A 15,656-nucleotide genomic window follows, 5' to 3' on the forward strand; every position below is an offset into this window, starting at 1 on the left:
ATATATATATCTTTTTTGTTTGAAGTGAGAGGGCCGGGCGCAAGTGATAGAGAGATGAACAGATACGGAGGATATGAGAGTGAGATGACCAACTGAAAGAAAGAGAGTCCCATAAATGAAAGAGATCTAGTGTCCGTGAAGAGGAGAGTTCGAGCGTATTGGAATATATATATGGTGCCTTCTGGATATAAACCCTAATCTCTAAGCTTCATGTATGTGCTTTTGTGAAGGAAAATGGGGTTACTTGTCCATGTCATGTGTGTTGATATTGAAAGAAGACAATAGAATTGAAAGAGTTCCTTTAACTATCACTGTTCTAATTATGTTATCATGTATACAACGATCTTAAAATTTTATCTTTGTGGCTTGCCATATATTTAGCGAAAATGCATGCTGCAACTACGAAGAGCTAGAAGCTACAACGTACTCCAGAAGAAAATGGTGTTAATTTATACCTCATCTGCTGGCCAGAAATACAGAGTCCCTCACACTCTATCATCATCTCAGCTACCCAATAGGTGCAATACAGGTAGAGCTTGGATCCATATATATGAAACTATACCATTCTGCATTTTTGTTCCCGATAATTTATACCATTCTGCATTGCATTATAATATTTCAACAATAATAAAATAAAAATAAAAAAACAATTCAGCACATTAGGTAGTGTCTATCGTTTTCACGTATATACTCGACAAAACCATACTACCTCCGTCCCATAATAGTTGTCAATTTAAAAAAATTTGACTTAGTACCACCTTTTATTTTTGAATCATTTGATATTATTTTTATTTATATTCCTTTAATATACTTATATACTATCTATATCCCGTAGTAGAGGTTTATTTTGATAATTTTGACTTACAAAAATTATGAGTCAAAATTTTTTTGGTTGACAACTAATATGAAATGGAGGGAGTATTATTTAAGGAGAAAACTGCATAGGTGCGTGTGTGCATTGACAATCAAGAGAATTGTAGAAGTTAGAGGGCCACTTTGAACAAGAAGAGTACAACTTAAAAAATAATAATAATAAAAATATTATTGGGTATACATTAATTTTGGACTTTTATTTACAATCATTTTATGGAGTCAAAGTCATAATATTTAAAAGAAATAGAGTTGATTAAAATATTGTTTATTATTCAAACCAACCTCATTATTTGAGGTGCCTCTTTTATACATATAAGTGGCCACTCTTATGCACGGGATATACTACTCTTATGCCTACATGTACAAAAATTATATATATACATAAGGTAGGGAGTTCAAGTCTACTTAGAGACGTTAAAGTGCAAGAGCTTCTTGCATGATTATATATATATATATGTGGATATGGATAAATAAATATGATCACCGCTTCGTGAAATTGGATCAGCCCAATGACAAGGACCAAACCTGTGAAGGAGACTTGAGATTTGGCCCCAGCCATTGACCCGGTAACAATTTCTTCTTGTAAATTTTTTATTCTGACACTAAAAAAATAGTTCAAATGTACTATCTCCGTCCTAAATTAGATGTGTTGTTCGGAGAACAATTTGTGAGTCACGACAGAATATTTTTTTGGGACAGATGGAGTAATAATTATGAAAGACAATAAAAAAAAAATATTTATGAAAGGAATTTGTATTTGTAAGTCACTAAATCCGCACTATATACATATTATAAATTAATACATAGAACATTCATACATACATACATATATATATATTATAATATAATAAATAAAAATATTAAAATTTATATCCAAATTGTTAAAGTATAGGCATAGGCTCCTTCGAGTCCATTAACATGACTTAGAGTGGTTTTGGTCCGCTATATAATTGGTCAGTATTTGAAAATCACCAATAATTAAAAAAAAAAAAAAAAAAAAAAAAAAAAAAAAAAAAAGGAAGAAGAAGAAGAAGAAGAAGAAGAAGAAGGTGGTTTTAAAGCGAACTATTCGTGTTTGTATAACACGAATAATGCAAAGAACAGGAAAAAGGTCCCACTGTGATTTGAATAAAACAATTAAAAAAAAATAACCTATAAAGAAACAAATATCAAATATGCATCTGGACAGATATATATATATATATATATATTCACGGACATATATATTTATTCATATATCCAATTGTATATATTATTCCATTGCTATTATTATTATTATTATTATTATTATTTTACTTATTGCGTGATGTATATTACTTACTATTAAATTTATAAGGGTAATTTTGACATATAAAGTTATTTTTCTTCCACTCTCTATCCAAACTAATTAAACAATATTTTTTCACAAATTTCTCTAAAAAAAACTTATGCTAACCATTATAGAAAACTAATTTTCTTTTCTTTTACTTCACTTTCTTTTCCTTTCACTTTCTATCATCAATTTCTTGTCAACCAAACGTACCCGTAAGGTTGCCAAATGAGGTATAGTTGATGCCTTTGATGCCTGCATCTCACCGAATGAGGTTTAGTTGATGCCTGCATTTCTCAAATATTTGAATTTAGCACACGCATCCTGCCAAATCAGGTATAATTGATGTTAGGGGTGCACAAAAAAGCCGTAGAACTGAAATACCGAACCGGAGCTTCGGTTCCGGTTCCAAAATTTAGGAACCGTTATATTCTGTTTCGATTCCAATTTCAAGTATTTTAGAACTGGACTGAACCATACCGTTACTCATTATATATATTTAATATACTTATATTAACTAATTTATCTCTGATAGCTTAAAATAATACAATCAAATCTCATTCCCAATTTCCGTTAAACCCTAAGGACTTCTAACGCCTCCAAGTCTCCAACTCACAACCTCCCTTAGAGAGTCACAACCACCATCATTTGTTGCCGCCTGCGCAGCCCACCGTTGTTCTTCATCAGTATATAGCTCGCTCTCTCTCTTTTTCTTTCTCACTCACAGTCGATCAATCTCTCTCTCAACCATCCAGCGACCATAATCCATCAAACTCCAACCACGGTTTTGTCAATTAGGGATTGTTTCTTTTTGATCTGTTTTTGCTGGTTCAGAACTTCGGGTGTAAACTACATGTTTAGTATTTTATGCTTGTGTGGTTTTTACTTGTTAGATCTGCAAAGGGATTATATATATAAGTTGTAATTTGTGAATTTTGTGACGTATCTGTGCATTTAGTATTTCAATCTTTTGAATTTGTTCGGATTTGGTTCGGTTCGATATGCTAACGGTTCCGATTCCAGTTCCATTTTCAAGAAACCATTCCCAACGGTTCCGGCAGGAACACTACTGTGTGCACCCCTAGTTGATGTCTGCATCCCTCAAATATTTGAATTTAGCACACCCACTTTGTGTGCTTGGATTGGCGCTCCCGTTCTCAGATAAATGCGTTGCACCTTAATATTTGAAAAACATCAATTACTAATCTATCTTAAAGTTATATGTGAAAGAAAACCGAAAAATCACATAACAAAAAAACATTCACCCGATCTCTATAACCAATACGACTACAAAAGAATCTGAACCACAAGAAAATCCAAGTTCTGAGCACAAGAAAATATGTAAAGAAACAAAGCAGGAAAAAGGCAAGCATTTCTGAACTGATGACAGGCCAACATATTTAGCTCCAAATATTTCAGTGGCTTCAATCATCATCCCTGACTTCGTCCCATATTCTCCATAGTTGTTTCATAGCTTTTACATGAACCTAAACATAATAGAATGCTAACAAAACAGAATTAATCATGTTCTAAAACAAAAAGCAGATAATTGTTTGTCTCCATAATATTACTTCTAGTATCACACCTGTATAGATTTATTCACATTATATGTATATAATGTCTCGTCTAACTGTTGAATAAATAATAATAAAAAAAGAGGGAGAAGAATAAGAAGCATTGGCCGGGGAAAAAGATGAACAAATTTACCAATCAATCTAGCATTCGTCAAAAAACGAACACTACCGTTTAAACAATACTTGAAAGAATCTCAACGAACTACATACCCATCTTTAATTGGTGTAAGATATTGAAATCTACATCCTATACAATGAGAAAGCAAGATTGTCAAAGGAATACATCAAGTGAATTCACAAGATATTTTGTAAAATGAGGCTCTTTTCCTGTTAATCTAAAGATATATTGTTAGACAAGCTTCAACTACAGAGGTAACGCAGAGACTAGAACGAAATCTATATAATAGGCAGACACCCCTAATTAAACCATGAACAGGTATTTCAAGTCCTCCGTAGTAAGGCGAGTTTGACAACTACCTGTCTCATCCTCTCCAAATGCAGATGCAACCATCTCTCTCTTCTTTTGCTGCAACCCAAAAGTATACCTTTGGGTTAGAATTACACAATTCAATGGAACTATAGAACACAAATATTAAGTACTAGGAACCACACAACAACATAAATTTCACGTCTTTAACATAATGCAATGTGTGTGCACATATATATATAATGCTTATACTGCAACGTATACAAAAATGATAATGAATCAACTTATAATTATTCAGATGACTACATAATTGACTTTGAACAATGCGAGTTTGACGACTACCTGTTCCATAAGGATGATCGTTTACATAATTGACTTTGTAAATGAAGTCATATTAATAGGGCCATATGGCTATTATGAATTAAAAATGAAGTTCATTACTGAATGTAATTGACTTTGTAAATGAAGCCATATTGATTTGGGGCCATGTGGCTATTATGCATTGAAAATGAAGTTCTTAACTAAATGCTCGTTGTCCCAGCACAAGGACAGGTAACACCATGACTTAATAGGCCATCGCCAGCCTACCTAAGTAACAGATCCTCTAGCACACTAAAGAAACAACCAATGTGCATACTTGCACACCATAGCATAAAGGCAACATAAACCAACAGCAGCATGATGAAAATCATAACAAAATTGCATTTCAGAGAGGTTCAGCCCACATGTGTTTTCCAATCCACAATCAGAGAGGTTCAGCCCACATGTGTTTTCCCAATCCACAATCATGCCTTCGTGCCTACGACAATAGTGCAATAATCTAAGACAAACACCAACTCAAACTTGAGCACACCAGTAGCCCACTCCGCTTACAAATGTGCCCCTTAAATACTTATAGTTATGCAACATAAAAAGGGTCATTACCCAGGGATCCGTTATCAAGGGTGCTGGAAGGGCAGATAGGAAACAGAACCTTTTGGCATTATTTGCACAAATGGCTACACTAAGGATTTCGAAGCGGCATTCTCACTCGGTCACTCTTGATTAACCACTGCACCACAGCTTGAGCAATTTATGGTTATAAAATAATTTCAAGTCTCCAGCCCCAAGGCACCTTGCAATCCAACCACCTGATGCACCCCAATAGAATTGTCCATGAAGCAAGGTCGTCACCCACATAGATACTTAAGACGCATTTTCTACATGTCAAGAGAGCCTGACAGTAAATTTCCCTGGGGTTGCCAACTCATCGCCTCCCCTTGGTACAGGTGGTGGTAAAAACCAAATACAAAAGCACTTCCTCTAATGTAAGAAACTCATGATAGTTGTCACGATACTTCTAGCCGCTACACATGTCCGGACCATATCTGCTTATTCAACAAGTGAAGTATCCGTGCTTCCTTGGAACTAACCAACCTTCCTACGAACCAACCAACCTGAAGCCTCATTAATGGAAGGCCCAACAAGACTATCAAGCACAAGTTTTAAAATCATAAAAAATAAAAAATAAAAACTGTGTTGAGAAAACTATTCCTACAAACGAAAACTCATTAGCATGGGTAAAACTGTTGACTAGTTCGAGCTGGAGAATACCAGGATTGGTTCATAAGCTGGTGGATACACTAACTTCTTAGATGAACAAACCCATGACTGAAAGAGAGAGACATTGTTCTAATGCATTATGATACATGCATCTTAAATATCTCATTGAAAGAGTAATTTTGAGTAAACCAACTGCTTGAAAATAATATCCAATAACACTATTGATCCAACCATAATAGACAAACAAGCCCATTACTAAACACACTTTAATAGGCAAATTCTATTATAAACTTCAATGAAGCACACTGCATGTGCCGAGTTAAAATATTACAAGTTATTTTTGCATGTAAAGAGCTCACAATCTACAAGTATAAAAACAAGGTCTATTGTGTCTTATCAGAAGAATGTAATCCAACCAAACTAAAATTTTACCCTCGTGGCTTGTCATCATTTAGCAGGAATGATCTTTCGTTTCCGTCTCTTTTGTTTCGAGTTGATCTTGCTAGGAGCCATAACTGAAGAAGCAATAGAAGCCATAACTCCAGAAGAAGCAAGATTTCCTGTAACGGACAAACACAAACTTTTTGTCAATATACGAGTAAATGAGGTACCCATGAAGAAACTAATAGTCTCCTTATTCTACTTAATTGCCATAGTAACTCATTTTCTAAAAGATGGTAAGAATACCAAACTACTGAATAAGCATTGGCACATCATACCACCCCTGTGTTACCCAGTTCAAGTACTTGCCGGGTGTGGGCATGCATAGACACATCAAACCTTCAAACGGCCACATGAAAACTACTAAATTATTATTATTTTTATACACATATTTCACTAGTTGTAAAGCAATAATATAACAAAATTGAATCATTGGATATGTTTTGAGGTGCCAAGACACATTTTCATAACCATAGCAGAGTATTCTGGGTCTGACACAGTTACTTCACCTATTTTTGAAAAGTCCATGTAACATTGGTGGTAAGTTAAGGCAAAAAAAAAGAGTGAGATAGTCGTTATGAATCTAATGGCTAAAAAGCTCATGATATTCACATGCACATAAAGTGAAACACTTTTACCATAAAATACCCTTTTCAAAACCCATTTTGTCCCATCCGCATTCAACCCACTCCTTCCCACCCCTTGCACTTTATTTGGACAATCTAACTAAATAACCCAATACGGTTCTAGAATAACCCATTTTGTTCCATATGTCCTACGCACAAGTGAACAAAATCCAGTTTCAATTGCAGAAATAGTGCTCCTCCAAATATCTTCAGATATTGTTCCATTGTCTAGAGCAAGCCCAGTGAAACAATAAATATGGTTCTAAATTTTCTAAATATGATTTCTTGAACTAGCACGTGCAATTGGTTGAAGTGAAGACCAGGAAGCGAAGAAACAAAGAAGAGCATAAGTAAATATCTTAATTGTACGAAGAAACAAAGGAGAGCATAAGTCAATTTCTTACTTGGCTAAGTGAAAAATGCAAACAGTTTCGTAGTTTACACTTTGACATTATTTACTCCACCAAAAATTAACAAAATAATTGTCATTCCTTCTGCAAGCTTTCCGCATAGTAGATAAAAAATGTCAACAGACTCATAGAAATAGGGGTGCACAAAGTTTGGTTCGGACTGGTTTGGAAGTATTTTGGAACTAAACCGGCCCTAACTGTTCCACAAAAACTGGATCCAAACCAAACCGTGAAGACCAATGGAACTGAACCAAACCAAACCGTGAGCAACCAGTTCGGTTCCACGGTCCTAGTCTTAAAGTGTGAACTGTGAGAGTGACTCACTGAGATTGGAGATCCGGTTTCTCTTCTTCTTTCTTTTCTTTTTTTATTTTTTTATTTTTATTTTTTTTCTTCCCCTAAATCAGATTTTATTAAGCCACCAAAACAATCCAACTAACTCCAAGCACCAGGCCCAAGGATTACAAATCAACATTAAAACAACCAATTAAAAAATACAAACAGAGAATTAATTTCAAAAATCATTAGCAGGAAACAAGAAGAAGTGATCTGAACTCTCCGACTTAACAGACAGAATCACAAACCCTATGCAAAAATGGCTGCATCCCCAAACTATCTCGAAATTCCTCCTCTTATAATTCTAGAAATCGAACAGTTACACAATGACAAAAAAACAGAAGCCACTGCGACCTGGTTTATGTAGATCTGAGAACTGAATTATATTCTGTAGATGAAGAGAGAGAGAGAGAGAGAGAAATATGACATGTTAGCATAGCTTTCTCTCCTATTATTAGAGAGCTACATAAACATAATACATTACTTTATTCTGTTAACTCTAGTCTTTTAAACCCTGATTATTTAATTTCATTTTTCAAAAGTGACCAGTACCAAATGCGACTGATTCTCACAATAAACTGAAACATGTGGAAATAAGAATAAATATATAAGACAATTTTTTTTTTCAAGCTATTAACTTCCCAACCTTATTCCTATTCACTCTAGATTCTAGAACAATGATGTGAGGCTGCGAGGAGATTCTTGGGGTGACTTTGAGGGAGTAGTTGGAATGTAAAAGGTATGGGCTTGCATTTGTTGTAACTTGTAAGAGATAGAGTTGGCATGGCAGAAGCCACTTCTTGGATAGACTGTTGCCATTGAAGTAAAGCATGTCTCTGCCATGTTACCCAGACTCGGGTACGGGTGACGGACACGGATGCATATCCAGAGGTCGGATTAGTTAATATATCAAATTAAAGGACACGGGGACTCGGCTAAAAAGTGTCCAATATCTGGACACGGGTACTTGGACACTTTTATAAATGAAAATTGTATAATTTTTATATATGAGCCATCAATTTTATAATAAAAATAAAATAAATATTAACCAGCTTTCATGCCCTGTACCTTTTGTTTATGGTATTTGTACCTTTCCAATACCATTTAAAAGAGATATGCCAGCTGTTTTTAATTTTTTTTTTAATAAAAGTGCCCACTAGTTACTGCTGTAACTGACTATTGAATTTTTTGTAAGTAAAAGTGCAGTGTAAACGAGTATTGTATTTTTGTAAGTAAAACTGTAGTGAAAACTTATACTATTACTTTTTTATTAGTTACAACAATAACTAATAGCTTACAGCTATAACCCAATTACTTTCAGCCGTATTCCATTAACTAAAAAGGTTACATCTACCATGGACAAGTGGCTTCATCTTTGCCTTGAACAAAAAACAATAAGAGATAGCTTCATCTTAACCATTAAAAAAAAAGCAGATGGATCTGTAGCATACTTTCCGAGACACGCATCTTCAACCTTTGGAACTAACACCACCGTCAATAGCAACAGCCAATCCCTTTCATTTTTTGAACCAGCATCCTAGCACCACCATCAATGGCAGCCATGTCCAGTTAAAAAATGAAGAGTCCGACATATATCCCGTGTCCACTTCCGCGTCATGTCGACAGGGACACTCTCGCCGGTTCCAGCAAGTCCACGTAACAGTCTCTATGTAATGATAGGGTCACGACGAGAGAGAAGATGGGTATGACAGAGAATTTGGGGACGTATCGGAAGTCTTACATGGGCGTGGACATCGCTAAAACAACACCCTATAAATTAGTCTAGATTTGCAAAATATTTTTTTTTATACACTTTTTTTCAGTAAATATGGGTAATTTAGTACCTTCAAATAGACATTAACAGCATCTAACTTACAGTTCGGGCCAGAACCCCCATAGTATAGTTTAGGGGAAATTTAGGACAATTTTTTACTTTATTTTTTTGTAGGGTGGTTTTGTGCCAAAATTAAAGGTAGGGGAATTTTATGCAATTTGCCCAAAATAAAAAGGGAAAAAATATACATACAGAGTATTACGCAAGAAGATAGTAAAACACCCCCTCCATCCCAAAATTCTTGTGATGCAGGACCAGAAAGAAAGCAAGGGATGTGAAGATAGAAGAAGGGGGTTAGAAGACAGACAAAAGAGATGAGAATATAAAATGAACAGGGGCCCGTTCGGCATTGCTGTTGTAATTAAAAAACAGCTCTTATCAATATAATAGTCATAAAAATTGTTGTTGATAAGAAGAATGTTAGGTATTGCTGTTGTAATTAAAAAACAGCTCTTATCAATATAATAGTCATAAAATTGTTGTTGATAAGAAGAATGTTAGGTGTTTGGTGATGGATTTTATAAAGTATTTATCATGACTAAAGCACTTTATATATATTCTGTAACAATATTGATTTAAGGCACTTCTAATATTAATTTTTCAATAATCTCCTTTAATGAAATGTTTATACATGTGATAATAGCAGAACATTGTAAAAGAAGCAAAATAATGGTATAAGGAAAAACAATTACCTAAAAAGATAAAACCCCTATTCAGGATGTAGTTTTAAAAGTTAAAAATTTTAGCTTCATTCAAAAGTTCTGCTGAGTGAAAATCTCTAACATTTAAAAGTAATTTTTTTGTTTACCAAACACATTTTAAAGCATTTTTTTTACAATAAAATTGGTTTTAAATGGCTAAGCAGCAATACAAAAGGGTAACAAATAGAATGGACGGACGGACGGAGGGGATGAGAGAACAATAGAACAGAAAAGGGGGAGAAAAATATCAGAGACAAATTTGAAGCAGCAATAATCAATATTCCAAAAACCTAATGAGTTCAATTATATTCAGCACTCTTATAAGCAAACCCTAAAAGAAAATAAAATACCCCATAAATACTAAACATATCCAGAGCAATCAAAATTAAAATACTAATACAGCCCTGACAAAATGTCCTTGCGCCTAAATGAGAATACTTAAATTTTCATACCAAATTTTCCCTACGCCTACACCTGACATGAGTGCGAAACCCCTACATCATATTGTCCCTCTTTCCAAAATTAGCTATCCAAAAATTCAGGTCCCATTTAGAAAGATTCAGGTCCATGTTAGAAAGATTGCATATTTCCTAAAATATCCTTAAATTTTGAAAACTCTTTCCAGCTAACAATACTAACTTTTAACTTCAAATGGGTAATTTTGGAATTTTGGAAGGGGAGAATGCATGCAAGTCCTCTTAAAGATTTGGAATCCAAAAAAGGAGCTAGAGTAGTGGGATGAAGGATGTATACCTTTTGATTCTTTCCTTATCAATCAAATAAAGCCAAGTGCTGCACTACACGTGGTCAACAATACTAGTCCATATAATTGAAACCCCAAATTAGTCCCTAACAAATCAGGTCAACAAGAATTCCACCCAAGATGTTCTCAAGATACAACAAATAAAAGCATATACATCAAAAGCTATTTGACTTAGCTAACGGGTTATGATACACTACAAATAGTTATATTTTCCCTTTTTCTCAAGACAACATATTAAAGTACAAAGGATGAAATATGTTAGCAGACTTCTAGCCAAGGTACAACCATCTTTTATTTCTCCATTTCTCCAAAAATCCTTCTTAGAAAGATGCAGTGTCGAATTTTAAAACTGTAAAGACAACTTGCAGACTTTGCTTGAGGAGAAAAACACACCAAATGCAGCAAACTGAGTGCAGCATGTCTGCATGCTCTTCACCCCATATATAACTTAATGTGAAGGGAAGACTTTGATAAAGCAATAACAGCGAACAAACAATTTAATATACTTGACCCTCGATAAAATAATACCCAAACGATATAGCAATTATGAATAATAATAATAATAATTGTGTGACTAGAAAATGAGAACTAGGCTATGCATACCGATAGAATTAGTACAAGAATATATCTTCACATTAGGACTCACAAATGGATTTAAAGTTGAAAACAGAATAAATTATCGAATTGCTTAATGTTTACTGGAAATTGACTCAGTTTTATAAAAAAACTGCTGAATCCCTAAACAGTTTTTGAGGAAATTCACTATAGCTTCATATTAAGAATAACATGAATTATGCAATTCCAAATTAAAGCAAAGTTATATATATATATGCACAAAAACACATTTTCCAAAATCTTCAAAGACAATCAATACTTAAAAAAAGAACAAGAACTAACAACATCATATTAAAGCCAAATAATGAATCATTAATCAAGGCTCTTCAGAAGCCACCGAGAATTGAACATTTACAAACACAATAACGGCTCCTAAGATTAATTCACTAGAAATAATAAGATGGAAATAACAAGAAAACATGAAAGACAACTAACACATGTAGTTTTATAGACCCAATACTCTCATCTCAATTCCAAACATAGCTATAAGGAAGACACACATCCACTATTTAATGCAGCATTACAGTACATTTTACATTTGTGAACCCATAAACTTGAATGGTTTAACCAATAATCCAACTCAATGGTTGTACACAAGGATCCTACATAAAGTAGGATCAACTAGATAAGCTTCCGCCGTCCATTTTGTTTTCATAAACATTGCCCTAAACTGGCGAGACAAGAATCATTTAGCAGCCAATATGATGCTAAGAATTAAAGTTAATGTTTTTTATCTACTTAAGAAGCCTGTAGAATGACTCTATACGGAAGAGGTTTACAAACAAGAAATTCATAATTATGAAAAAAATGGGAAAAAAAGATATATCAAATTGAATTCACAAAAATAAAATAGAATTCCAAAATCAATTAATATTATACATACTTTCGAGATAGCGGTAAACTATATCAAACAATGGTAGATATCTTGGAAAAAAATGTTACACAAAAACTATATATATTAGTTAAAGAGAACTTCTCTGCCAGTGTTGAACTGAAATTAAATAAATCTGAGTGACACATACCTTGATAGATGCGGTGGGTTTTTATCCCAACTTTGCCAGGACATTCCAATTTCTACATCCAAAATAATGAAAAATTTATTAAAGTTCTAAACTAACACGAACTTCAAAAAAGTGTAAAAAGACTTGATATTAAATTTGGCTACGGTCACAAAACAAGAAACATAACGTGAAAACATGAAAATGCAAACAGATTAAGGGAAGATATAATAAGAATACCCTCAGACTACTAAATATAAGAAGACATGAAAATGTAAAAAGATTTGAAGTCGACACAGTAACTCTACAAGTCATATACTCGCCTCAAAGGCCAACCACTTCTTTAAAAGAATCCCCTTTTGAAAAGAAATAAGTGGAAATAATGGAATTCAAAATGTTTCTCTTCTCTCTCTTAAGATTGAGAGAAGAAATCTCTAAAACTAAAATATTACTCCGTAATACATAAAATATACCAAATTTCGTTTATTTGTATAAAGACTTATGCTGTATCAAAAAAATAAAAATAATAAATGAACAAAGTATTAAATACTTTAATTTAGTGAAAATTAAGTGAATAAAAGAAACTCATCATTCTGTTCATTATATATATAGCCTATATAACCTTTGAAATTATAAGATTGGTAGGTATGTTGATCAATTTGTAATTTAATGAAAATCAAATGAGGGATTTTTTTTATTAAAAAATAATGATAAAAACTGCATCACTTTGTTCATTAGATGAAACATTCATTGCTCTGAGATTAATCAGGTTCATACATTATAATTTCCTGTTCGACCCCCCAATGCAAATATAAGAAACACATCTGACAATTAAGTATTAGCCATCGATATGACACAATTATGACACAAATACGTACTTGTTACTTTCTTTCGATATGACACAAATACGCACTTGTTACTTTCTTTTCTATCATCGAATCTATTTAATGTTTATGGTAAACAGGAATATGCAAGCAAGCGACGCTAACATACATACATACATACATACATACATACTAAACAATTGGTGTTTATACCTCATCCTCTGGCCGGAAATACGGAGTTGCACCAGACAAAACAACAAATTGGCAGCCCTTACGCTTTAACGTGATCTCAGCTATGCAATTTGAATTGGTGCAATCCACGTAGATCTTGGACCAAGTTATATCTCGACCACCCTGCATTGCATAATATACAAAACCAAATTAATCAATATAACACGCATATATATATATGGAGAGAGAGGAGACGGATCTGAACAAATGAATCTTCTAACTTACTTTGCCCGAGACATCGTGTGTGACGGCAATCTCGGAGCATTTGGGCATGCGGTTCCCACAAGAGTCGCAGATGAGACTGATCGGAAGGCTGGTGTACGCTAGGTACTGATTGGGACCGAGGCTTTCCTCAGGTCGATGGGGAGGCCTTTCTACAAGAACGCTACTTATAAGATCCGAATCGGAATCGGAATCGGAGTCGGAGAATGCCATTCGATCTTGTATTCACAGATTTGCTGATCTTCTTCACGATAAAATAATAGACCACTATTTATTCCTTACTCTATCCAAACCCTAATCCCTACTGTATACGGAGTAGTCCATATATATATACTCGTATATATACTGTAAATTATGTGACCTTGGTGGATGTGAAATTTGGGCCTACAAATGGTTGGGCTTTACGCGACAATATGTAGCGTTAGGGGCCTCGGGTCGAAACTTTCTGTCATATGAATATCGAATACAGATACGACATTTTGGGTAGAGCCCGTTTGGAATTGCTGTTAAAATAATAAAAACGTTTTTAATATGTTACAAAATTACTGCAATTAATTATAAAGCACTTTTATACTTAAAGCACTTATAAATTTGTTTGGTAATAATGTTATTTAAATCACTTTTAATATTAATTTACTATATTAGACATACACCAATAACAATATTGTATGATATTAACGTGAGTGATTTATTCACTTGGTATGATTGTTGGTTAACATTGCATGATTTTGGGGTTATAAAACTAATTTAAATACAAGTTACACCAGTGTCTTGGTGGCTTATTATAATACAAACCATGACATGCAGATTAGTAAGGTATAAAATTGTATTTTTAAAGAAAAGTAAAGGATTATATTGTCAAAAAAAAAGTAGTTACCTAAGTTTACCTCGAACGCAATTACAAAAGATACAATTTCTAGCTTCACGTAAACTAGTTCTAACTGCAGTTTTTTTTAGCGACAGAGAAACAATCCCAAACAAGCATTATGACATTCTTCTTGGCTTGGCGATCAAGATCCTAGTCGTCAATTTCATCACCAAATAGTGAATATAGATACGAATACAACGGAATAATATTTCTATTTTATAAAATAATTAAATTTTGATTATTTTTTTATTCACGGATACAGATACAACATGATATCGGTAGAGCGATATGGCAAATCTCAAATAAACAGGGTACAGATAAGATACGGCAATAAAAAAAAAAATTTATATATATATATATATATATATATAATTAACCAAGTATCCTTGTGATATATTAACTCCAAAGTAAGGTGTTTTGATAAGCTTACAAAAATAAGTAATGGGTATATATATATATATATATATAGTCCAAGTTTGGCATTTGGGTTTTGGCCCAAGGGTACCCATGTTTTTAAGAAGAGGACCTAGGCTAGCTTGCGCTCAAACCATTCACAACACGCACCGCTCGACTCGGAACAGCCCGAGTCTTGCCTGGGCTGGGGCTTAATTGTAAAACATGATTATTTTCTTTAAACAGATTTTAACTGGGCTTGAATAAGTGTATGTGGTTCGAACCAATGCACAATACCTATTTAAAACAGGCACTGTGTTTGTGCAAAGAGACGCGCATGGTGTGAACCAGTGCATACGAATTTGAATAGGTGTTTTGGCAATGATTTGGACTGAACAATCTCGTCCGATGACGGTTCGGGTCACCCGAAAAGCACCTAGTTGCCTATAAATACCCCCTGGTTCAATTATAAGGTGCATAAATTCATAATCTTTTACAGATTTCTAAATTATTTTTCTCTTCTACCTCTCTTGTTTGCATACATATAGTTCTATAGTGTAAGTTTGAGTCCGATCTAAAAGAGAGAGTACTACTTCGAGCTGGTTCGCCCATTTCTCCGGTCTGAAGTGTTGTAACCAAAGAAATAAAGATTGTTGTATCCTGGAAGAC

General features: G+C 33.9%; 1 protein-coding gene across 2 annotated transcripts; it reads right to left on the minus strand.

Annotated features, from left to right (window-relative positions):
* Positions 1-3,859: 3,859 nt before the first annotated feature.
* LOC132266263 (uncharacterized) lies at positions 3,860-14,040 on the minus strand. 2 transcript variants are annotated; one of them, XM_059767121.1, is made up of 5 exons: positions 13,730-14,039; positions 13,487-13,627; positions 12,474-12,525; positions 6,158-6,285; positions 3,860-4,282 (listed from the first exon to the last, which is right to left on the minus strand). In XM_059767121.1, the coding sequence occupies exons 1-4, from the start codon at positions 13,937-13,939 to the stop codon at positions 6,173-6,175; spliced, it is 516 nt and encodes a 171-aa protein (XP_059623104.1). In that variant the 5' UTR covers positions 13,940-14,039; the 3' UTR covers positions 3,860-4,282; positions 6,158-6,172. The 2 variants fall into 2 exon arrangements, with proteins under 2 accessions (XP_059623104.1, XP_059623109.1); XM_059767126.1 differs by lacking the exon at positions 3,860-4,282 and having other exon boundaries at positions 5,978-6,285; positions 13,730-14,040.
* Positions 14,041-15,656: the final 1,616 nt, after the last annotated feature.

This window comes from Cornus florida, unplaced genomic scaffold, assembly GCF_030987335.1.
Source record: "Cornus florida cultivar Cherokee Brave unplaced genomic scaffold, ASM3098733v1 CherokeeBrave_3.0.0_Hap2_Chr01, whole genome shotgun sequence".
Lineage (NCBI taxonomy): Eukaryota > Viridiplantae > Streptophyta > Magnoliopsida > Cornales > Cornaceae > Cornus > Cornus florida.

What these genes read in the sequence shown, in the direction of transcription:
- LOC132266263 (XM_059767121.1), bottom strand. Translation starts at nt 13,939, where the DNA reads ATGGCATTCTCCGACTCCGATTCCGATTCCGATTCGGATCTTATAAGT. An exon ending in ATTTCCGGCCAGAGGATGAG is followed by an intron (nt 12,526 to 13,486) that starts GTATAAACACCA and finishes TTTTGGATGTAG; the next exon opens with AAATTGGAATGTCCTGGCAA. An exon ending in AACCCACCGCATCTATCAAG is followed by an intron (nt 6,286 to 12,473) that starts GTATGTGTCACT and finishes TGTCCGTTACAG; the next exon opens with GAAATCTTGCTTCTTCTGGA.